At 38.7% G+C, this 24,604-nt stretch overlaps 1 protein-coding gene across 2 annotated transcripts in view; it reads right to left on the reverse strand.

The window, feature by feature from the left end:
- The window catches only part of rhpn1 (rhophilin, Rho GTPase binding protein 1), a 91,953-nt gene that overhangs the window by 50,173 nt on the left and 17,176 nt on the right, over positions 1-24,604 (reverse strand). For both annotated transcript variants that reach the window (XM_072570018.1, XM_072570016.1), the window contains exon 3: positions 20,154-20,282. In XM_072570018.1, the coding sequence (XP_072426119.1) occupies positions 20,154-20,282 (129 nt within the window). The remainder of the gene's footprint in view (positions 1-20,153; positions 20,283-24,604) is intronic.

Genomic DNA, 24,604 nt, shown 5'->3' on the forward strand with positions numbered 1-24,604 from the left:
ATCACAGAAAAACATGCAGGGGGATTGGTTCGCGAAGTTTGACTATTCAAATTTCTCTACATTCATTAAGCAATTGGTGTTGTGAGTAGATGTTTGATGCTTGAAGGACAACCACACTAATTAGAAGTCATAAGCATAACTGCGGTGGTGTCATTGATAAAGTACGGGCCTTAGAAGGGAGGAAGGTCCTCTTTGATTTATGGGAGTGACTACTGCACACTCCTGGTGAAGGGTAAGTCCCATTTCCAAACTGAAAATACAATCAAGGAGAAAGTGTTGGAGGTCAGAGTCGAGTGCGTGGTACTGGAAAAGCAGAGCAGGTCAGGCAGCATCCGAGGAGCAGGAGAATCGATGTTTTGGGCATAAGCTCTTCATCACTCCTGAAGGACTTACGCCCGAAACATAGATTCTCCTGCTCCTTGGATGCTACCTGACCTGCTGTGCTTTCCCAACACCACACTCTCGACTGAAAATACACGCTGGGCTATGTGACACAAAGTTGCGCTAAATGGGACAAAGTGTCCAACAAGTTCCCAACCTGCCATAGGTTAACGTCAGTGGCAAAGGGCAATATTTGCCCAGCTAAAGGCCTCAATTGTCAGTCGGTTGGCAAGGTTCTTCCCACCAGCAGAGCAGAGACAAAGATGTCAAGGTCCCACATGCCACACTCTGTTCAATTAAATGTCACACCTCCTCCATCACCACAGGGAAAGACTCAAGGTTATGTCCTAAGATTATATTATTCTGTGTAAAGCAGCCTAGTGCTCAGTAGTACACAAGACAATAACCGGATCATAGAAAAGAAAGGCTGAAATAGTACTCCAGGTCAGTCCCCTCACAATCTTTTAACTTTGAATCTCCTTTACTATATTCTCCTGAAAAATTATAGTGTTTGGCTCTCCTTATTCAGGCCGCTTATCAAGATGAGGTCATTCGTGAACAGAATAATATGGCCAGCATTCAGTAAATTACATCATTTGAGGAAGTAATTCACTGACTGGCTGCATATAACATAAAATTGGTAATGAAACAGAGACTTATCTTCAACATCAAACTTATAAAGAAAGGAGTTATTACTTATCTAACTACAAATAAACACAGTCTGTGCTCAGTAATTCAACTTGACAGATTTAGATCAGATTTTCCCCCACAGTTTGTCACTTGCAATAATAAACTATTTGTGTAAAGATCTTGACAGTGTCAATCACAAACTGAACATTGAACTTTCACATCAAATTAAAAGAGGAAAAAGAAATGCCTTTTGCACTCTTGGATCTCTCAAAATAGCTTAGTTTATCCAACTAAGCAGCTCAAGATCCCTTGAACCTCCCATCAAGATTTCACTTCTATTTGAGAGTTCGTTCAGATCACTTCTCCATAAGAGTACTTGACTACTACACAGATTAGTTGCTCAATGTTACACCATGTTCCTGACATGGAACAAACATTTGAAATTACACTACAAACACTTGCATTTATCTAATGTTTTAACAAGTCAACACCAAATTCATTTGTGTTCTCATAACTTTGTAGTGAAGAAAGATTTTAGAAATGCCTGCACCTCTAATGATGACACACTGTAGGACACTTCTGAGGCAGTCTCTTGAGGTTGAGGACAACATGCTTCCATTCTGGTTTGATGGGTTCAGAGATGACAAAATAGGCCCCAAGCATGGCTCAGTAACATATGGAAGAGGTTAATGCTTGAAGGAGTGGGTTGAATGCTGGTTTGGGGGTTTGTGCACTCCTGAAATGTTGATTTCATCTCTGTATGCTCTCAACAATGTTTCTTGATGTGATCGATACTTCCCCAAAAAAAAAGTGTCTTCCCCATTTTGGTTGGTCACAAACTAGAATCTCTCACAAGTACAGAGGTATGTGAGAGCTCTTCAAGGGTACTTTAAGATCACCACAAAACCATTTCCATATTCCACTCTCCACCCCCAAGAACCTCCTGCCACAACCAAGCTCAAAGCAGAGGAGTTGTTTTCGAAATCTCATGTCAGACATATGACATACATTGTCAGATGGAACTGATAGATTATGAACTCAATGCTGGGCAAGTTGGCTAAGTCAAGTTTGCTGGGACCACATTTACTGTCATTAATTTCGGAGGGCTTTACGAACACACTGCTCGTGGTATTTTTCTGGTACTTTGAAGGTGTTTGGTGTAGGTTGTCCAAAACCCAGAAGCACACAGGAGCACAGGGATCATTTTTACCTGGTAAACCATCACCTTTGTCTCGGGTTTGAGATCATTGCTCTTCAATGTTCTTTTCAACAGTTCACATTTGAGGCAATGAAGAATTTCATCATTTATGTCTGTCTTTGTTGACAAGAGGCTTCCAAGACATACAAAATGGTCAAAATTTTCTAGGTTTTTTTTGCTATTGCTCTTAATACATCAGATGGGTGGGGTGGAAGAAAATATTTTACTGAGGGAACTAGTGGCAGGAGGACTTTAGTTTTCAGGGTGTTATTTGAAAAGTCTGTCCTTTCTAAATGCAAGAAATAATCAAAAATGACTTGGAGCTCAGTTTCTAAATGGATACACACAAGCATCATCTATATCCTGAAGCTCTGAGAGCTAATTGTGATTTTGGATTGAAGGCAATATAGATTAAACTGTTACCCATCAATGCTGGAGATCAGCCTATAGATCGGTGCCTGTAGATAGAGAGTTTTAGTATTGCAGTGAGGAAAATAAATGAGCTGATTAATAATACGTTAAAATAAAATCAAGAACTACAGATGTTGTAAATCTGAAGTAAAAACAGCAATTGGAGAAATTCTGCAGTATGGCAGCATCTGTGGAGAGAAAGCAGAGTTACTGTTTCAAGACCAATAATCCTTCTTCAGAAATAGTAGGCTGGTGAGTTTCTCCAGCAATTTGTTGTTGTTGTTGTTGTAATAAATTACGGTGCTTTATTTGACATCAATTTTCAGTAAGATAAGAGCTTGTGGTCGTTCTGTCGGTGAGGATCACAGATTGTATGTCATCAGGGAGTAGGCAGAAGAAGGTGACACATTTCTGATAGCAGCCCACTTTGAGCAGATACTCTATACAACTTCACAGTTGACAGAGTCAAAGATTTTTATGAGGTTGAAAAAGGCCATGCACAATTGTGTTGTTCCTATTTTTTGAAGTTTTCTTAAATTAGTTTTGCAGTGAAGATCATGTTTGTCTTACTTCTCAATGGGTGAAACCCACATTGTGGAAGGAGATCCTCAGCCACTGGGAGGAGAAGGTCGAGAGGAAACTTGCAATGATCTTCCTTGTAGCAGACATCAGGGAGACTGCTCTATAGCTACCACAATCGGAATGCTTTCCTTCCTGAATATAGTCGTGATCACAATGTCACTGGATATCCCCCAATGACATCCTTTTTCTCAGAGAATGGACGAGAACATGCAGCTGTTCCAAGCGTCCACTTCCACGGTGCAGCTGAAGGAATTCCAGCAGCTTCACAGCTTTCTTAAACTATGAAATGGCTTTTGCAACTTTGCACTGTGTCAGGGTGCCTAGCAGAAAAAGAGTCGAGGAATGGCATAAAACTGAAGAGTCTTGGTTGAGGAGCTCTTCAAAATATTGTCTCTGGCAAGGACTGACTGTGGTCCTGGCTCACAATGGGGGAGGTGGGGGGTGGGGAATTCTTAACTATTTAGGCCACAGATTGTGTCAACAGTGCTGAGGAAATGGCATGTTGTTGGTATCTGAGAGGTAATGACCCATACATGTTCTTTCTACCCACCAACGTTTGTCTGTCATGAGTTTCACCTTGTAACTCATGACAGTACCTTCAGCCACTTGTAAAACTACTGCTTTTCTGTTGAGCAGTGGCAAGGTTTCCAGTCAACAAAAGTTGACATTTAGGTTCAATTAGTTATTTCCTTCAAGCCAGTCACTATTTTATACAAATGTATGAATTCAAAGCAGTAGTAAGCTGCTTGTTCCCTTAAACCACCCCTACCATTAAGATTATGGCTGATCAGATTGCTCCATATTTCCATCTGCCCTTACAGACTCTTGATGAGGAAGAGTCATCATCTACTTGTGCCTTAAAATAACTGAAAGATGCTGCTTTTGAAGAGAAATCCAAAGCAGCATGATTCTCTGAAAGAAAAAAAGTCTTATTGGTCTTGAATGATTGCCTACTTTTCCATGGTGATGCTTTTTACAGATTTGCCCAAGAAGAAACACCCTTTCTACATCCATTCTGTTGAGACCTCTTAGGACTTTGTGTTTCAAATCAAGTCACCTTTCATACTACTTAATTCCAGCAGATGCAGGGCTAGCTTGTCTAATCTTTTTTCATAAGACAATCTGACCATTCCAACTGTTAGTTTCTGAACAGCTTTTGATGTGGAGAACAAGGAACTCTTTGTAAATTTTTTTGTGGTGGACTTTAAGGTCAATCAGGCATTATGAGTACACTGTGGTACATTGCCTAGGGGTTGAGAGGTTGGCAGTGAGACACTGTTAAGGGTCACCTTGATGGGGCCATTTGAGGCATTTGAAATTAAATTTATTGTGGTATTTTTCTGTTGCCACAGTTTTGAGGGCCAGGCTAGCAGTCATTGGTGTTGTGAAAACTTCTGTAATAACTTTTTCGTTGAATTTTTAGTTGAGCTGATGAAAGGGTTTGTACTATATGGCTCACATTAAGGTGGTCTTGTTCTTGACTCATTGTTACACCCTATTCTAACAAGGTCACATTCTAAAAAAAATTCGTCAGAAGGATGATTCTGTTGGAGTTTGCATTTCGTGCTCCTTCCTTACCTATTGTACTCTTTCAAAGATTAGAGTCCTTCCTGACTCTGGTGTTGAAATTTCCAAGAAGGGTGTATTTACCATTTGTGGGACTTGATATTGGTATTACTCAAGGTCAGTATGGGCACTTTCCTTGGTCTTGTCTGTCACCTTAAATGTACGAGGGCAAGAGATGACTTTGCCACATGGAGTCCTCGTCAGGGTGAACTTGGCAGTCATGAAACACTCCCTTAGCAAGTTTTGAGAAGATTTGTAGCTCAGGTTGAGGTTTTCGATGTAGGTTTGCTCGCTGAGCTTGAATGTTCATTTCCAGACATTTTGTCACCCTACTTGGTAACATCTTCAGTGGGCCTCAGGCGAAGCACTGCTGAACATTCCTGTAGAAATAGAATTAGACCCCATCTACTATCCCCTGAGAAAAGGAGCAGGAAGTGACTTCACCACAGGAAATGACATCACCACCCAAAGGAACCCAAACATTTGAATAGAAAGCAGGAATTTTCAGCAGTGCTTTGCCTGAGGCCCACTGAAGATGTTACCTAGTAGAGTGAAGAAATGTCTGGAAATGAAACTTCAAACTCAGCGAGCAAAGCTACATCCAAAATACTCCCTTACTCCACAAACAGAGGAATGGAGGCTCCAGACAAGTTCATAACTGATGGTGAGATCCATCATGAAGAGGCATCATTCCTCTACTGAAGGAGCCTTCCAGAACGAGATATGCACCTTTGGTTCCTTCAGTTAACCTTCTCCTGCATATTTTGACTTATTCAGGACAGCAACGTCGATGTCAAGATATCTCCAGAACAAGGGTATCATGACTATGCAATGCTGAGGTCTGTCATGGTTGGAATTGTCCACAAGGTGCTTCGAATTCCAGGTTACATACTTGATTTGGATGAATAGAGTATCAAGTCAAATGAAATGTTGTCACAGAAACAGGAGCAGGTAAATAAACCTGTTAAGCCTGCCCCACCCTTCAGTATGATCATACCTGATTGAACAATTCAATGCCTTTTCACAGGAGAAAGCGAGGACTGCAGATGCTGGAGATCAGAGCTGAAAATGTGTTGCTGGAAAATCGCAGCAAGACAGGCAGCATCCAAGGAACAGGAGAATCGACGTTTCGGGCATTCCTGAAGAAGGGCTGATGCCCGAAACATCGACTCTCCTGTCCCTTGGATGCTGCCTAACCTGCTGCGCTTTTCCAGCGACACATTTTCAGCAATGCCTTTTCACAATCCACCCCATAACCCTGTATACCACTGGTAATTAGAATACCTTGAACATATTCAAAGACTGAATTCCATAGCCCTCTATGCTACAGAATTCCAAAGGTTCACTTCCAAATAAAATAATTTCTCTTCATCCTCAGTCCTAAATGGTATTCCCCTTACTTTTAAGTCATGCCACCTGGGCCTAGACTCACCAAGTAATGGAAACAGTTTACCTGCAGTTGCCCTGTCTATTCATGGAAGTAATTTGTAAGTTTCAATGTGATCACACCTAATTTATGAAGCTCCTGTGCTTTTATTTTGTATTTTTATGTACTACTTAAAACTGTGGACTGAAATGAAAAATAACTTTTAAAACCAGGGATTTATAAAGCTGACTGCATGTTTTGAAAGCAAGGAATTTGATACCTCTGTGGTCCCTGTTTAAAAAAGCTGTGGGTTCCAGCAACATGTAGACAAACTAGAGCAGAGGGTTGTTTACAAGTGAAGCGGATTGATACCTGATCCACAAATCAATGACAAAGGTTTTCTGCCTGCCAATAACGGATAGCTGAACAGTTTGTGTTGTGAACATGAGAGAGAGAGAATTTGGTTCAGACAGAAAACAGCTGGTCCACAGCAAACAGAAACACTCAATTTTTGGACCTGAGAAAACCAGTTCAGAGTTCCTTCAACAGATGTAGTTTGTAACTTTGAATTGGGTAAATCAGGAAAATTTCATAAGTGAACCAACCACCACGTGCCTCTTCCAAACCAGTGGAAGCATTTGGTAAAAAGGAAAAGAATTCCAGATTCAGTCATCAATGTAGCAGAGGAAGAGGTGGGGACAGGTGCTGGTGTAACTACGGAAGATGGACTGTTGTACATAGCCAACGAAGAGACAGGCATTCTAATCCAGAATGTGCTATTCTTTTGGCTAGTGGGGTGTTAAGGGGAGGTTTGTATTTAGTAACTACCAATCCAACTAATCTTGTGAACAAAAACAATGGAACGGTTTTTCCAATTTTCCCTCTGTCGATGTGTTTTTTCTCTGATGCATGTATGGGTGCATATAAAATGGGAGTTTTTAAAAAGGGGTTTAGTGTGTTAGTTTGTAGAGTTTACATATTTTCGCTATTTAATCTCTTGCTAGATGTTAATTACCGATAATAAATCGTGAATCTTGTTACGTACAGAAGCCAGATCTATGCTTTCTCTCAACCTTGGTCTGAAAATTAGGTAGTTTGCTAATTCTGCACAATTCTTTTGGAAACATTATCTTCTGAGAAGATCCCAAGAATAGCGGGACTTAATTTCCACATGGTTTCCCAGTGGGTCATGACGTGTTCTTCAAAACTCTAAATAGTTTGCCCAACCTATCTTCACCGAACAGTTCTCCCATCCCAGGAACAAATCCGGTAAACCTTCTAGTAGTAATTCAGAACTAGAGAGCTGTGCCACGAGTAAGATTTGAGCAGAGTATAAAGTTAGGAGTCAGGCTTGTGATGCTTTTAAATCTATTCATCTCAATATTAGGTAAAGTAGGACTAGAATAAGGTTACATCAACAATCCTTTTTACTTTATTAGCCACTTTGTTTAATCATACTCGGCCATCAGAAAGATGTGCTTTCTAAAGACAAGGCAAAGTAATTGTGAAATTTGAACACTAATCAAAAAAAAAGCTAGTCTTTTGTTTAATTTTAGTAGATGGTTGACACCCTGAATGGACACTAACATTTAAGCTTTTTTATTTAGTGACCCTTCCTGTAATAGAAATTTCGCTGATTTTAAGCCAAGTGACACCGATGTCAATTGCAGCACCAAGATGGCTACCTCAGTAAGATTAACTAACAAACATGCTTTGAAATAAAATTTTGTGGCAGTTTGAGATGTAATTCAAGACTTTGTTGAGCATTGGAGGATACAACAAATGAAGAGGCAATATAATATCTTAGGAAAAACACAGGAATGTGTAAAGTAGTACACTTGAGAGCACTACAAAACAGCCATCTCATTGCTTCAGCATTCAGTTCGTCAGCTTATTATGAAATCTTACATCCTGGATGTAAAACAACAGCTGTTCTTTTATTACTCCCACAAATCTTAACACAAAAATAACAAGAAACTTTGAGCTTTAATTACTGAAGGAAAAGGAGGTCATCACTTCATTAATGAGCTTACATTTGACCAAAAAAATAAGCAATGCACTGGCCCTGTGAGTAAGGCTCTTTATACACAAACACAACACAATTTGCTCTGGATTACATGGTGTGTGGAACAGAAAAAGCACAATGAAAAGTTCATTGCAGGAATATATGAATTCAACAGGAAACAAAGTATCTTGCAAAAACTTTCATTACTCTTGCAAAATCCAAAAATGAATCTGCTGTCCTATTAACACAAAATAGTTGGAAAGAATTCATGCAAAAATCATTAGAACGAGAAAAGTCACGTGACTAGTCAAGGTATTAAGATTGCCAATTATTTCTTGTAGTTTTTATAAATCTGAACTAAATGGAAAAGAATAGTTTTGAAACCCAGGGATTTAAAAGGATGGTTGCATGTTTTGAAAGCAAGGAATTTGATACCTTTTGCAAATCATATTTGTGTACCAGAGCATTCTTCCAGCAGTGTGTGGAAGAACTGGAGCTGAAGGGCTGTTTACAAGCGAAGCTGATTAACAATTGGTATGGGGATCAGGGACCAATGACAAAGGTCTTCTGCCTGACGACAAGGTGAATGGCTGTCAATTAGCTGAACAGTTGGATTGTAAGCAACAGAGAAGCTAGTTCAGATTTGAAAAGAAATGATCAAACTTGCAGCAGTCAGAAAAATGAGATTAGTTACAAAACATTCTCACAACAGTATATCAATAAAACAAAGAATAAAACCATTTTCAAACAAGAAAAAAATGAATTTTAACGCACTAGACAAAATGATTGGAAAAAAGTCATTAGAGTCTTCAGAGCAACGAAATTTATTTTATTGCAAAATAATTCTTACAAAGATCAAAACAGCAGTGAAAAGTTACCACCAAGATTGTTGCTCAGTCTGGTACAACTACATCCAATTTTCTGGAGAATTTCTGCATATTCACGTTTGTTCCTTCAGCACCAAACAAACTGCAAACTAAAATGACTTCAACTTATGACAAGAATACATGTCCGCCAAATTCAAACACCATCAAGCCTTTTACTGGCAACATCTGACTCACTAACTTGTAGATTTTTCCGTTTCTGTATATCCCTGAACCCCTGTCTCTAAATAACAGCAGATTTATTTCCTAAATTGTAAAAAAAAGCATTGAACTACTGATCCGTATTCCTTTACTGCAGAGGTTTATTATCTCAATAAAATGCATATAAACAGACACCCCAAAAAAAAGCCAAAAATCAATTCAAATGAAACAACTGAATAACACTTCAATTATTTTATTGGTTAATGTTCAAGAAGCTGCCTCCCTCCCTTTTTGAATAAAGGTATTTTAACTTTAGAATTTTTTCAATCCGCTGGAACATTTCCAATAAGCAATGGATCCACTATCTCTACTGCCACTTCCTTTAAGACCCAAGGATATAAGCCATCAGGCTCTCAGACTTACCCCCCCCACCCTTTAATCCTGATAGGTTGCTCAGTACTTATTCCCCTTGTTATGGCAATTGTTTTAAGGTCCTACATTTCTATAATTTCTACATTACCTGATACTATTGAGATGATGTCAGTGTCCTCCACGAAGAAAACAATGGTAAAGAATTGATTTGATGTCTCTGCTATTTCTGTTTCCCCACTATTAACTCAGCAGTTTCATCCTCTAAGGGACCAATGTTGACGTTAGCTACTTTCTTCCATATCTCTCACATACAACTTATACAATACACGTTTATATTTTATTCCAGTTTTCTTTCATAATTAACCACTTTTTATTAATTTTTAGTAAACATTTGTCTTTAAAAATTTACTGAACATTGCAGTATGGTATGCCTTAGATTTTGCCCCATGTCACCTTTAATTTCCTTGCTTAGCCATGGAGGCTTGCTCCCCTCGCTTACAATTACTCTTCTCTTCTGGAAAATATATTAGTTGATAGGAATTGAATATCCCCTTAAATGTCTGCAACTGTTCATCAACTGTCCTATCTTTTAGTCTTTTCACCCACTAAGGCCAAATTTGTCTTCTTGCTGATGTAATCACCTTCAGCATCAGAACACTAGCATGGGACTAAAGTTTCTTGTCCACACACTGAATTTGAAATTCCAGCATGCTATGAACACCCTTCAGTTTAGGATCTTTTATTATAGATCATTAATTAATCCCATCTCATTTCAAATACTAAATCCAAAATATCCTGCTCCGTGCTTGCTCCCCAAAATATTTCTCCAATAAATAATCTTTCACGCACTCTGAATTCTCTCTCTCTCTCTCCTGACTATCCTCCCTACCACAGTATAGCTTTAAAATTACTAACAGGAAATGTTCGCTGATTTTTCAAGTACTCCTTGATAACCTATGTCAAATCTAAAGGAAATTCGATGGGAAGGTCCAGTGAGCCTCACTCATAATGGTTCCCAGAGACAGATAACAATGATAATACCTTACTTCCAGTGACAAAATTTCTTTTCTATATGCTCTAGCTCTTATATTTGAGTAACGTTCAAATACTTTTAGGCTAACTCACACCATCTGATGAATATTTTTCTGGAAATGTGACACATGAATCAAATGTGTAGTCTCTGAACTTTGGTTTATAATATTTTTCTTTAATTAACTTGAGAGGTATTTTTATCTCAACAGAATCCAATGGACTTAATCAGAGGTCCTGAGTGGCAAACTGTACCAAGAAAACTCCCTTATTCCATCTATTAAGAAATTCCTCACAATAGCATCAAACCACGGTCTTCAAAAGGTTGATGCCACTTTTCTTCGGCTCTTTGAAGTTGTAGATGATAAGTTGAAGATGCAAAAATGTTTTATTTCCAAATAGCATGAAGTTCAATTATAGTCGTAGAGTCATACAGCATGGAAACAGACCCTTTGGTCCAATTGGTCAATGCTGACCATATTGCCTAACTAAGCTAAACCCACTTGCCTGCATTTGATCCATATCCCTTCAAACCTTTCCTATTCAAATGTCTTTTAAATGTTGTAACTGTATCTACATCCACCAGTTCATTCTATACACAAATCACACTCTGCATTTAAAAAAAGTTGCCCCTCATGTCCTTTCTAAAACATTCTCCTCTCACCTTAGAAATATGCCCCATGTTTCAAACTCACCAAGATTTCATTGAATATTTGTGACATAATATTTGATTCGCGATCCGATTCTATTTCCTCTGGCAATTCAAATCTTGAACAAAAAATAATTACACAAACATTTCCACTATCATTTTTTGGCATTACTTTCCCTAAAGGACCACATCTGGAAATCTTGTTGAAACATTCATGATTGTTAAAAGAGGCTGATTCCCTCTTCGGCCTTTAGATAGAGTTGCCATGCAATCTATTAAGACTGGGCTAAACAATTCTTTGAAAATTATTATTGAAATTAAGGGTGCAGGCTTACTTGATGGGTTAGGGTTTTCCCACAATCTGACATGCATAGTATATCTGGAAGACTGTAACATCTTTATGCAATCCCTGCCAATAAAAAGTTTTCACTATTTTAGCCTGTATTTCCTTAATGTGACCTGTCATGGGCATTCTGAGTCAGGAGCTTGGAGCTGGAAAAGCACAGCAGGTCAGGCAGCAACCAAGGAGCAGTAAAATCGGCGTTTCGGGCAAAACCTCTTCATCAGGAATGAGGCTGGGAGCCTCAGCGGGTGGAAAGATAAATGGGAGGGGGAGGTGGAGCTAGGGGGAAGGTAGGTGAGAGTGTAATAGGTGGATGGAGGTGGGGTAAAGGTGATAGGTTGGAGGGGAGGGTGGAGTGGATAGTGGGAAGGAAGATGGACAGGTGGGACAGATCACGAGGACAGGACTGAGCTGGAAGGTTAGAACTGGGATTAGGTTTGGGGGGGGGGAAATTTGGAAACTGGTGAAACCCACATTGATGTCATGGGGTTGGAGGGTCCAGAGACAGAAGTTGAGGCATTTTGTGAGCTACTTGTAAAATGTTGTTATGCTACCAATGCTGCCCATTCATTATTTGCTTGTATTTTAGGTGATCTTCATTTTGTCATTACTACTTTGCAATATTTGAAAGACATTCCGATATTGGATCTGATTCAGTTTTGGACCAGGCAGTATGAAGCAGCTCTCAAGTCTGGATCCATCTGTTGCATTATCTTCTTTCTTTTTACTTAGATTTACAAAATATTGTCAGATAAATTGATTTAGGAATGATATTATTAAGTTGTTGAGGGTTCAGAGAATTACCTGGATATTGCAGGAATGGAGATTTGAATTATAAAAATAGGCTGGATAGGCTGGGAGCTTTTTCACAAGAGGATGGGAGGTTGAGGGTTGACCTTACAGAGGATTATAAAATCATGAAGGGCATAGATAAGGTGAATAGCAAAGGTCTTTTCTCTAGGGAGAGTTTGAAACAAGGGGTATATTTCTAAGGTGAGAGGAGAAAGTTTTAGAAAGGACATGTGGAGAAATTTGTTGTTTTAAAAACACAGTGTGATTTGTATTCAGAATGAACTGTGTTTCTCAGGATCCCTATCACCCTCTACCCCTTTTGCAATGCTCTAAATTGCTAACTCTCAATTTTGCACTAAAGGTTTTAAAATCTTATTAAAAATACCTGCAAACAAATAGGCCTCAGACTCTACTCGACCATAAGACACTTGGAGCAGAATGGCCATTGGCCCATTAGGTCTGCTCTGACTCCTGTCAGCAAGCCCACAAAAATAATTCTGAAGAAGAACCTCAAACCACATCTGAATGCACAAAACAAATTCTGAATTGAATATTATAAAATTGTTAAAATAGAAGAATTAGTGCAGTTTGAAACTGTTATGTTCTGAATATCTCCAATATTTGAGCCTCTGGCACACTGCCTTTACCACACTTTGAAAAACAGTTCTTCCCATTTGCTTTAAGCATAATCTAAAAATATTAAGTTATGCACCCTTGTCTTTCCTAAATTGAAATATATGGAATTGAATTCATAGTTCATTTTCCAATTTCTCCATTGTTTTCAGAAGTGCACAGGCGATTGTGCCCATAAAAGCAGCAAAAGCCCAACATCACAGAAGCATCTAAATCTTCCAAAGTTGATCCTAATTACATATTTACAATGAATCTCACCCATTTTAGTCTTCTCAACCTGTCTGCAGCCTTTGAACATTTGATCATATCATTTTCCTCCAATGCCTCAACTCCAATGGCCAAGGCATGTGTAAAAGTGTAGAACAATTAGTTTTCTTCTATCATCAAACCATAACCATAGAATTTTCTGTACTACCCTCTTTATTACCACTACAACCTCCAAGGATCTTCCCTCGACTCCATCCCATTTCTCACTTGCTTGTCTAAATATACATAATCAAGCCCAACATGTATGGCAATGTCAGAAGGCACTCTCTCAATGCTACTTATCAGACGACATGCCTAAAATCCAATATTGAAATTAAACAGTTTAACATTTAGTGGACTAAAATCATAGGCCTAGATTTGGAAAATATAGGGCGTGATGGATTCTCAGGGGAATGTTGCATGAACTGCCAGGTTTCTGGTATCGAGACTTGCTCTAATGTAATGAGAGGTACGTTGGGTTCCAAGAAATCAAATTGTGTTAGGGGATTCTCTAGTCAGGGAGACAGATGTTTCTGTGGCCAGCAGTGAAAAAAATCAGAATGGTGTGTTGCCTCCTTGGTGCCAGGATCAAGGATGTTTCAGAGGGTGCATAATGTTCTAAAGGAGAAGAGGGCCCAGCAAGAGGTCATTGTACATATTAGAACCAACGACATAGGAAGAGAAAAGGATGAGATTCTTGAGGGAGAATATAGAGAGTTAGACAGAATTTTAAAAAGGAGTTCCTTGAGAAAGCAATATCTGGATTACTCCTGGCACTATGAGCTAGTGAGAGTAGGAATTGGAGGATAGAGCAGATAAATGCATGGTGAGGAGCTGGTGTATGGGAGAAGGATTCACAATTTTGGATCATTGGAATCTCTCCTGGGGTAAATAAAAACCTGCACCTCAATTGGAAGGGGATGAACATACTGGCAAGAAGATTTGCTAGAGCTGCTTGGGAAGATTTAAATTAGATTAGATTACTTTCAGTGTGGAAACAGGCCCTTCGGCCCAACAAGTCCACACCGACCCGCCGAAGCGCAACCCACCCATACCCCGACATTTACCCCTTACCTAACACTACGGGCAATTTAGCATGGCCAATTCACCTGACCTGCACATCTTTGGACTGTGGGAGGAAACCGGAGCACCCGGAGGAAACCCACGCAGACACGGGGAGAACGTGTAAACTCCACACAGTCAGCCGGCTGAGGCGGGAATTGAACCCAGGTCTCTGGCGCTGTGAGGCATCAGTGCTAACCACTGTGACACCGTGCCATCTTAAACTTGTAAGGTGGGGGGGGGGGGGGGGTGGAGAACCCGGGGGATAGTGAGGAAAGACATCAACCTGTGACTGACTCGCTGCTGCTTTTCTCAGCTGTACCAAAACAAACAAACAGTCGGGGTAGGCAGGCATAAATCAGAGAACAAGGTAGGACTGATAAATTAAACTGCATTTATTTCAATGCAAGAGGTCTAACAGGGAAGGCAGATAAACTCAGGACATGGTTAGGAACATGGGACTGGGATATCATAGCAATTACAGAAAAGTGGCTCGGGGATGGACAGGACTGGCAGCTTAATATTCCAGGATACAAATGCTACAGGAAGACAAAGGGAGGCAAGAAAGGAGTGGGAGTGGCATTTTTGATAAGGGAAAGCATCACAGCTGTACTGTGGGAGGATATTCCCGGAAACACATCCGGGGAGGTTAATTTGGTAGAATTGAGAAATAAGAAAGCGATCATCACCTTACTGGGTTTGTACTATAGAGCCCCCTCCCCCCCAATAGTCAGCAGGAACTTGAGAAACAAATTTGTAAGGAGATTTCAGTTGTCTGTAAGAATAAATTGGGTGGTTATGGTAGGTGATTTTAACTTTCTAAACATAGACCAGGACTGCCATAGTGTTAAGGGTTTAGAGGAGAGGAATTTGTCAAGTATGTACAACAAGAAAATTTTTTTGATTCAGTATGTGGATGTATCTAGTGCAAAACCTGACCTACTCTTGGGAAATAAAGCAGGGCAGGTGACTGAGGCATCAGTGGGGGAGCACTTTGGGGCCAGTGACCATAATTCTATTAGTTTTGAAATAGTGATGGAAAAGGATTGATCAGATCTAAAAGTTGAAGTTTAAATTGGAGGAAGGCTAATTTTGATGTCATCAAGCAAGAACTCAGAAGCTGATTAGGGGCAGATATTCGCAGGTAAAAGGGACAGCTGGAAAATGGGAAGCCTTCAGAAATGAGATAACTAGAGTCCAGAGAAAGTACATTCCAGTTAGGGTGAAAGGAAAGGCTGGATAACTAGAGAAATTGAGGGTTTGGTTAAGAAAAAGAAGAAAGCATATGTCAGGTATAGACAGGATAGATCGAGTGAATCCTTAGAAGAGTATAAAGGCAGTAGGAGTATACTTAAGAGGGAAATCAGGAGGGCAAAAGGAGGACATGAGATAGCTTTGGCAAATGGAGTTAAGGAGAATCCAAAAGGATTTTTACAAATATATTAAGGACAAAAGGGTAACTCCTGGAGAGAATCAGGCCCAAAGATCAGCAAGGCGGCCTTTGTGTGGAGCTGCAAAAGATGGGGAAGATACTAAACGAGTATTTTGCATCAGTGTTTACTGTGGAAAAGGTTATGGAAGATATGGAATGTGAGGAAATAGAGATAGTGACATCTTGAAAAATGTCCATATTATGTTGGATGTCTTGAAACACATAAAAGTGGATAAACCCCCAGGTTCTGATCAGGTGTAACCTAGAACTCTTTGGAAAACTAGGGAAGTGATTGCTGGGTCTCTTGCATATTTGTATCATCAATAGTCACAGGTGAGGTGTGGGAAGATTGGAGGTTGGCTAACTTGGTGCCACTATATCAGAAAGATGGTAAGGATAAGACAAGGAACTAGAGACCGGTGAGCCTGACGTCAGTGGTGGGCAAATTATTCGAGGGAATCCTGAGGGACAGGATGTACATTTATTTGGAAAGGCAAGGACTGATTAGGGATAGTCAACATGGCTTTGTGCGTGGGAAATCATGTCTCACAAACTTGATTGAGTTTTTTGAACTAGTAACAAAGAGGATTGATGGAGAGCAGATTGGTAGACATGATCTATATGGACTTCAGTAAAATGTTCAACGATGTTCCTGATAGGAGAATGATTAGCAAGGTTAGATCTCATGGAATACAGGGAGAACTAGTCATTTGGACACAGAGCTGGCTCAAAAGGTAAAAGACAGAGGGTGGTGGTAGTGGTGGTGGTGGGATGTTTTTCAGACTGGAGGCCTGTGACCAGTGCAGTGCCACAAGGATTGGTACTGGGTTCACTACTTTTCATCATTTATATAAATGATTTGGATGTGAGGATAAGAGTATAGTTAGTAAGTTTGCAGATGACACCAAAATTGAAAGTGTAGTGGACAGTGAAGAAGGTTACTTCAGATTACAATGGGATCTTGATCAGTTGGGCAAATGGGCTGAGGAGTGGCAGATGGAGTTTAATTTAGATAAATTTGAGGTGCTGCATTTTGGGAAAGCAAATCTTAGCAGGTTCTGGGGAGTGTTGCTGAACAAAGAGACCTTGGTGTGCAGGTTCATAGCACCTTAAAAGAAGAGTTACAGGTAGATAGGATAGTGAAGGCAGCATTTTTTATGCTTTCCTTTATTAGTCAGAGTATCGAGTACAGGAGTTGGGAGGTCATGTTGCAGCTGTACAAGGTATTGTTTAGGCCACTTTTGGAATATTGCGATGTTGTGAAACTTGAAAGGATTCAGAAAAGATTTAAAGGATGTTGCCAGGGTTGGAGGATTTGAGCTACAGGGAGAGGTTGAATAAGCTGGGACTGTTTTCCCTGGAGTGTCAGAGACCTTATAGAGGTTTTTAAAATCATGAGGGTCATGGATAGGATAAATAGACAAGGCATTTTCCCTGGGGTGGATGAGTCTAGAACTACAGGGCATAGGGTGAGAGGGGAAAGATATAAAAGAAATTTAAGGGGTAACATTTTCAAACAAAGGTTGGTGCATGTGTGGAATGAGCTGCCAGCGGAAGTGGAGGAGGCTGGTACAATTGCAACATTTAAAAGACATCTGGATGGGTAAATGAATAGAAATGGTTTGGAGGGACTTAGAGCAGCAATATCCCACACACCCTTTACTTATAAAAGTTCTTCCACAATAGTTCTGAAAGCGCTGCCAGGGAAGAAGTGTTCCAATTCCTTTAATTCTTTCTCAAGTTCACAAGTAAAAGATTTGACATTTTACTCCTATGCTATTGCAAATGATAATGTTTAATCAAATGTAAGTAAATGAATCAGAAAACTGCTTCACCTTGAATTTTATTTGTCTCCATGTGCAACGACAGATATCATTCTATCAGTAAGAATCACAGGATGGAGTCTTCACTTCAATAGCCGTACCATTAGGAATGACAAGGAAGTGGAAATGCCAAAGCACTGCATTAAAGTCTAACATGCTGCATCACGGATTGTCAAACTACATATTTGCACGTACAACCCTCAAATCTAGTGAAATACTAATTTTAATCTTATTTGATCAAATAGTTTCTTTAATAGAAAAAAAGTGTGCTTAGGTACAATATCTGCTATCCTCTGTGTCAGGGACAGGGTGCACCTGCACCACACGATGAACAAATTTACCAAATGCTCCCTGCCAGACAGACCCAAACATTCCAGAAAGTGATTACATTTACCCTTAAATTCAGTACAGGTTGGAATGCATTGCAACACTTTAACATGTGTCATAAATCAAGTTTCTGCATCTTTGACAAATGCACTGCAATGACAACATAAAAGACCAAAGGAGCAGAAATTAGGCCATTCAGCCCAGCACGTCTGCTCTGCATTCGATTATGGCTGATAGGTTTTTCAACCCCATTTTCCCACTCTCTCCCTGCAACCTTTGGCAGTCAGGAACCGATCTACCGGTCTTAAATTTACTCAATGACCTGGCCTTCACATCGCCTTTTGTGGCAATGAATTCCACAGATTCAACACTCTCTGGCTAAAAAGGTTTCTCCTGGTCTCCTTTCTAAAGGGTCTTCCCTTTACTCTAAGGCTGTGTCCTTGGATCCTCGTCTCTCCTGCCACTGGAAACATCTTTCCAATGCCCGCTCTGTCCAGGCCATTCAGTAGTCTGTAAGTTTCAATAAGGTCCCCCCTCATCCTTCTAAACTCCATCAACTATAGTTCCAGAGTCCTCTCTGTTTCTCATATGTTAAGCCTTTCATTCCTGGGATCATTCTCATGAACCTCCTCTTGACACCCTGCAGGGCCAATACACCCTGGGGCCCAAAATTGCCCACAGTATTCTAAATGTGGTCTGACCAGAGTCTTATAAAACCTCAGAAGTACATCCCTGCTTTAAATTCTAGTCCTCTCATGATTAATGACAACATTGTAACAACTCAACCTGCAAGTTTACTTTAAGAGAATTGTGGATGAGGACTCCCAAATCCTTTAATATTCCAGATTTCTGAATTTTCTCCACATTTAGAAAATAATCCATGCCTTATTTCTTCATAACAAATTACATGACCTCACACTTTCCCACATTGTATTTCATCTGCCACTTCTTAGTCCACTCTCCTAAACTGTCTAAATTTTTTGGTAGCCTCCCTGCCTCCTCTACTTTTGTATCATCTACAAACTTAAAGAATGCCCTCAGTTCCTTCATCCAGATCACTAATGTAAAAAGTGTTATCCCCGATATCTAAATATGAACAGTGACTTCACAATTTCCCAAACTGCCAGCTTTGTTCAATTATAAAATTAGAAATAAAAGTGGTATATTAATTTAAAAATATAAAGTTGTAAGAAGTTGATATTTAATGTATATTCAACATCCCATTTTCTCCTTGGCAGATATTAATTTGGTGGTTTGTGAATTTACTGTTCACAATAAACAGAAGAGCACCTTATCAACACTCCAAATTCATAAGAAATAGGGATGTTTCTCAGTAATCAAGATTACTTATAATTACCTAAATATAAGTTATCATCATGTCTATGGCTATGATTTTGTCCCATTTCTAAAGGAACATCTCACATTCTCTAATAATGAAAAGTGGAGCAGGTTTTATAGGATTGAATGACTGACTGTTAATAAAACGCGTAGTGAAAATTAAATGAACAAATAGTGGTGTCTCATCCACAAAATACCATTATGCAATGTTGACATTGAGAATTCAAATGAAGATCACAAATTCATGACTATGCATATCACAACTCAATGAGGTAATGAAAAAGCTTGGTTGTATAGCCATTTAAGGAAGTAGCTCATATTCAATTCCACTCATTGCTCAAATTACAATTTTCTCAGGAACTCAAGTGTAAATATTGTTCTACAGGTGAGCACCATAAAAGGTTAAAAGGAGAGGCAAGCGTAGAACTGCTTTTATATTATTCTTATATCAAGGTTTTTAAACATGTAAGTTAGATTTCTTAAGGTTACAATCAAGATGAAAGGAAGACAGCATAGTCCCACTTGTTCCAGAGGCATTTCATAACATGTCTGACCAGGTGGATTAGTAATATCCACAACAGGGGTAAAGAATGAAATAATTTTCTCCAGCAGCAGTCACAAATTAGAATTTTATTCTCCCACCATATTCTGATGCTCCACTAATTTTCTATTATGGAAAAACAGAATCTTAAATTACATTTGTTTAGCATACAAGCTTTTTGTCCAAGTATACCTTAACAATAAAACTAAACATACATCTAAAAATCCAAATTACAAATCAAAATAAAAACACAAGTGATGAAACATACTGCACTTCAGACAGAAGGTGAATGGTGAATGTTTCTAACACAGTTGTTAAAACAAAAATAGGTTTGCTAAACTGAGTGCAAGTTCTAGTATTAATTTCAAGATGATATAAAGAGAGAGTGTAGAAAATACTTGCTTTCCATTTTGATAAACTTCCACGGAGCTGTTCAGTTCCTCTAGTTCTTCCTTCAGAAGCTGTAAGTTGGAGTTCACAAAACTCAATTCCAGAGCCACATTTTCCTTCACCTTGTTGTTAGTTGTAGCCCTGAAACATTGAAATTTAAAAATGAATTAAAAAACCATTCCACATGACAATCATTTACAAATATTTGTCATCAATAAATTAGAGAAAAAAGGAAACGTATTCATTGCAGTGAAATTTCAATGTGTCAAAAAACTGAACCTATAATTATTTTTGTCTCCAATTCAGAAATTAAACATTAAAGTTTGACCACAGGCTTGATGACAAAATCAAGCCCGAATTATTTCAGGGTGGAGTAATACTAAGTTTTCTGAGTCTTTTGGTGACACGTTAAATCAAGGACCTTATTATGTAACAGGAAACTATAAATAAATGAAAATTCTTTCATATACTACAAGTCACATTCTTGACTTCATCCATGCTGGTAAAAAGGCACATAGGGATCTCAGAATGATTTTATGCATGTAAAAGCAATCAGAAATCAGATACAAAAGTAACATTAACAAAGTCACAGCAGTGGATCATCTATATTAAGGGCATTATATAGTTGTAAGCTGTTACAGTATTGGAAGTCTGGAAAGAGTGGATAAACAAAAACAGCGTACATATATTTTTTCAGTTTTTAAACACTTGACCAAAGACTGGCAAAAGGGTTAAACCTGCTTCGTTCTCATAAGAGTATTTTCTTGCCAATTAGAAAATGTAACAGTGAGATGAATGTCTATCTGACTGCCCTTCTGTATTGTCTGTAACAAAGAGCAAACTCGAGGTGTGTGATCAAAACCAAGTACATTCAGGGAGCTGTGCAATGAGGTAAGTTGTTTTTGTTTCATATTTTGTAAAGTTTGATTTAAATGCTATTTCTTTTAACTTTAGGAAAATTCTGCAAATATTACTCATGAAATATCTGAATTGCCCACTCAACATCCTATTATTACTCAAATAAAAAGGTACTGCAAATGCTGGAGACACTGAAATTTTAAAAAAGTACAAAACACTGGAGTAGGTAAGAATCATATTGGACTCAAAACATTAAATCTGTTCTCCACAGATGCTGCCATGTTGAATTTCTCCAGCACCCTGTTGGTATTCTTCCTATTGCTTCTGGCATTCTGTATCAAACAAAAACACTCCCTCTCCACATATGAATTACGGCAAAGGAGAGAAATAAATGTGTATTTTAATTAATCATGAAAAGATGATGAGGTAAAATGGCAATTTCAGTAAGCCTTAATTAAAAATTGAGCTCCTGGAGCAGATTAATTTCTGATAATCCACAGAGTAACAAGTGGGATGAATTCATAAATCAACAGTCACAGCATTCCTTCAAACATCAACAAGTAGATGTGTGCAATTTATGGACTCTTCCACTTGAATAGTCAGTTCTGGCATGGTACATCTGGGTATTCCATAAAGCTGCCTACACCTCTTCTGGTGCACAAAGTTCAACTGTCAAGCTTTAATCAGAGTAAAATAATGCAGATGCTAGACATCTGAAATAAAAAGCAGTAATTGCTGATAAGGTCCAGCAACATATGTGAAAGCTGAAAACATTTTTGAGTCCAATAGGACTTCTCTTCAGAACTAAAGAGATGGAAAAGTGATGGATTTTATGCTGCTGAAGAAAGTGAGGAGGATCTCTAATCTCCTTTGCCCTCTCACCTTTCCCTGACCTTCCATTATATTACACTAGTTCCTTCCCATTCTTTTCTTTATTGCCAGTATTACTTCTAACACTGTTTCCTTCCCTACATTGATTTCAGTGAGTTATAGTCCTTTCAAATTTCAGGTATAACATCCTCTTCCTCATCTGTGAAAACTGACAGAGCTGAACTTTCACTGCAGGTCAGTTCTGTTTATGCTCTATCAACTGAAGAAAACGTGCCAGACCTTCATATTTTCATTCTAGGATGGAGTTCAATTTCTGGGAATCATGATAGATGACTCTCAAAAGCAGAGGAACAGGTCTGGTACGTGTGGATTCAGTTCAGTAGAAGGTCTGTCTTGGTGCACCAGTACTTTGTCCCAATATTTAAAAACACAATGCAACATTAACGACCTTCACCCCTCATACCACTCACACACTACACAATTCCAGGCCCCGTCCATGCCACCTTAAAGACTCAACCCTCATCTAATGGCTCTTCATATGAATGCCCTCTTATACCCTCCATGATAACCAACGTCTTTGTACGCACTTCCATTGTCCTTTATAGCCTCTATACCCCAATCCACGCCTTTGCGACTAAGGACAGGCCTCTGACCTATGCAGAGATAAAATAAATTTGAGTTCAAGTTTGAGTGAACTACTGACTACATTTAACTTCAATTCCATATAAAACAAAGCTATGGAATTCATAATCCCACGACAAAGTGTATATAACTGCTTGGAGATGTAAGTCAGGCAATATTAATACTGTTATGACACCCTCAGGTTTATGTTAAGAGTGTGAATAGTAAGCAATGGACTTTTTTTTAAAAAAAGGCACTTCAGGTAAATTTTCTTTCAAACTTGAGAAGGTGCTTTAAATGTCTTGATGCAGCTTTTGACCTCTCCAATAAATGTTAACTCCTCCAACAGGTTTATGTACTTTTCACACACATTCATGTCCTCATTTACAAGCCCCAAAGGACACTTGACCTCCCACAAAATGTGTCCTGGATTAATATACAAAAGGAGTGCTGTATCTTCCAAAAGTGTACCTTGTCAATCAAAACTACTCAAAATTCTTAGTTAGATTAGGTCAAATTTGCACACATTGTATTTCCTATTCCTAGCTGGTAAAAATCATAAAAGTTGGCAATTGCAATTTATATGGACAGTTACCTCCGTGAACTACAGGTGTGCAATTTGGAATCTGAGCTACCTAACTCCTGCAAACTAAGTGCCATATTCACGGACAGGACTACCAGATTCAGGCAGCTGCAGTCATTGTCACAAAGAATTAAGCTACAGTAACAATTTAGTAAGTTGTTACAACACAGGATAAACCCTTCTAAATTTAAATCCGACACAGAGAAGCTCACCTCGTGGCTTAAATCTGTTAAATTGCAAGAGGCAAAGAAATATCCCAGAGGTCACCATTTAAAGTAAAGTATAAAAGTGTTAATTTTTAAGTCCAACAGAGAAGATTAAAACAACAACTAATTACAACTCCTTTCTCCTAAATCTATCCTTTTCCTCAGACTCTACAATGCTGGTCCAATAAAAGTAAAAACCTCAATCAAGGGTTTACCAAAAGAAAATCACTTTTCAAAACTAGCCAGCTTTGTCGATTCTCCTTTGTAGATTTTCCTTTGTATTGTCTTGGGTAGTCTTTTCTTCAGTCTTCTGCTACACAACTTTTCTTATGGACAGGTACATTCCAGAGGGCTATTTATTGGTGCCCTTTGCTGATCTCCCCCTAACTTTTAAAAATGTCCAATTTTATACCCAAAAACATATCCCATTCCTTGGATCATTTCATTGGTTTGATGTCATCCAAACAGTAAAATTAAAATTCAATTGGATTTTCGTATATGGGGCATAATTTGAACTAACTGACCAAATTTGAATTTGTTTTTGTTCCACGTCAACACAACTCCAGCTGTTTCAACCAAAGGTTACATTTTTAAATTGTTCAGCACACTCTGCACTTTATCAGTCCTTACCAGCTTTCTCGCTCTCTCAAAAAGTACAGTACACACCTACACCTTCATAACAAAGTATACCATTGAGTTACTTGCTACTTTTGTTTTGAGGAGCCTATATTACCCTTTAAATGTATTTTTCTTCTAACATGTAAACTGTAATTCTTCATATTTCTTGACATTTCAATTTTTTGCAGTTTTTTCTTTGTCAACATTTTATGTTTCCCATTCCTTGGACATTAATTTTGAGATAGAGATGGATTAAAATTAAAGAATGGTTTTGATAGAAGTGCAGAGAATGTTTTCACTGGTGAAAGAATTGAAAGTTAGAGAACATAAATCAAACATAATTATGAAAGAAAATCTCAGGAAATAAAGAGTAATTAAATACAAGCAGAAGAAACAGAAGTAGGCCATTTAATTCAGTATGTGGATCCATTCAATGGCTGATCTGATCATCCTCACTCCAGCTCCTGCCTTTGTCCCATAACTTTTGATCCACTTATAGATTAAAAATCTGTCTGTCCACCTCATCCATAAATATGCTTACTGACCTACACAAGCCTCTACAATACAGAATTTTACAGATTCATGGCACTCAGAAGAAACTCCTGCTCATCGGTCTTAAAAGCATGACCCTTTATTCTGAGATTTTGCAATGTTATCCTCAACTCTCTGTCAAAGCCCTTAAGAATCTTGCATGTTTTAATAAGGTTACATATTATTAAATGTGTAATAATATTTGGGATAAATGG

The sequence above is a fragment of the Chiloscyllium punctatum genome, chromosome 5 (assembly GCF_047496795.1).
Source record: "Chiloscyllium punctatum isolate Juve2018m chromosome 5, sChiPun1.3, whole genome shotgun sequence".
NCBI lineage: Eukaryota > Metazoa > Chordata > Chondrichthyes > Orectolobiformes > Hemiscylliidae > Chiloscyllium > Chiloscyllium punctatum.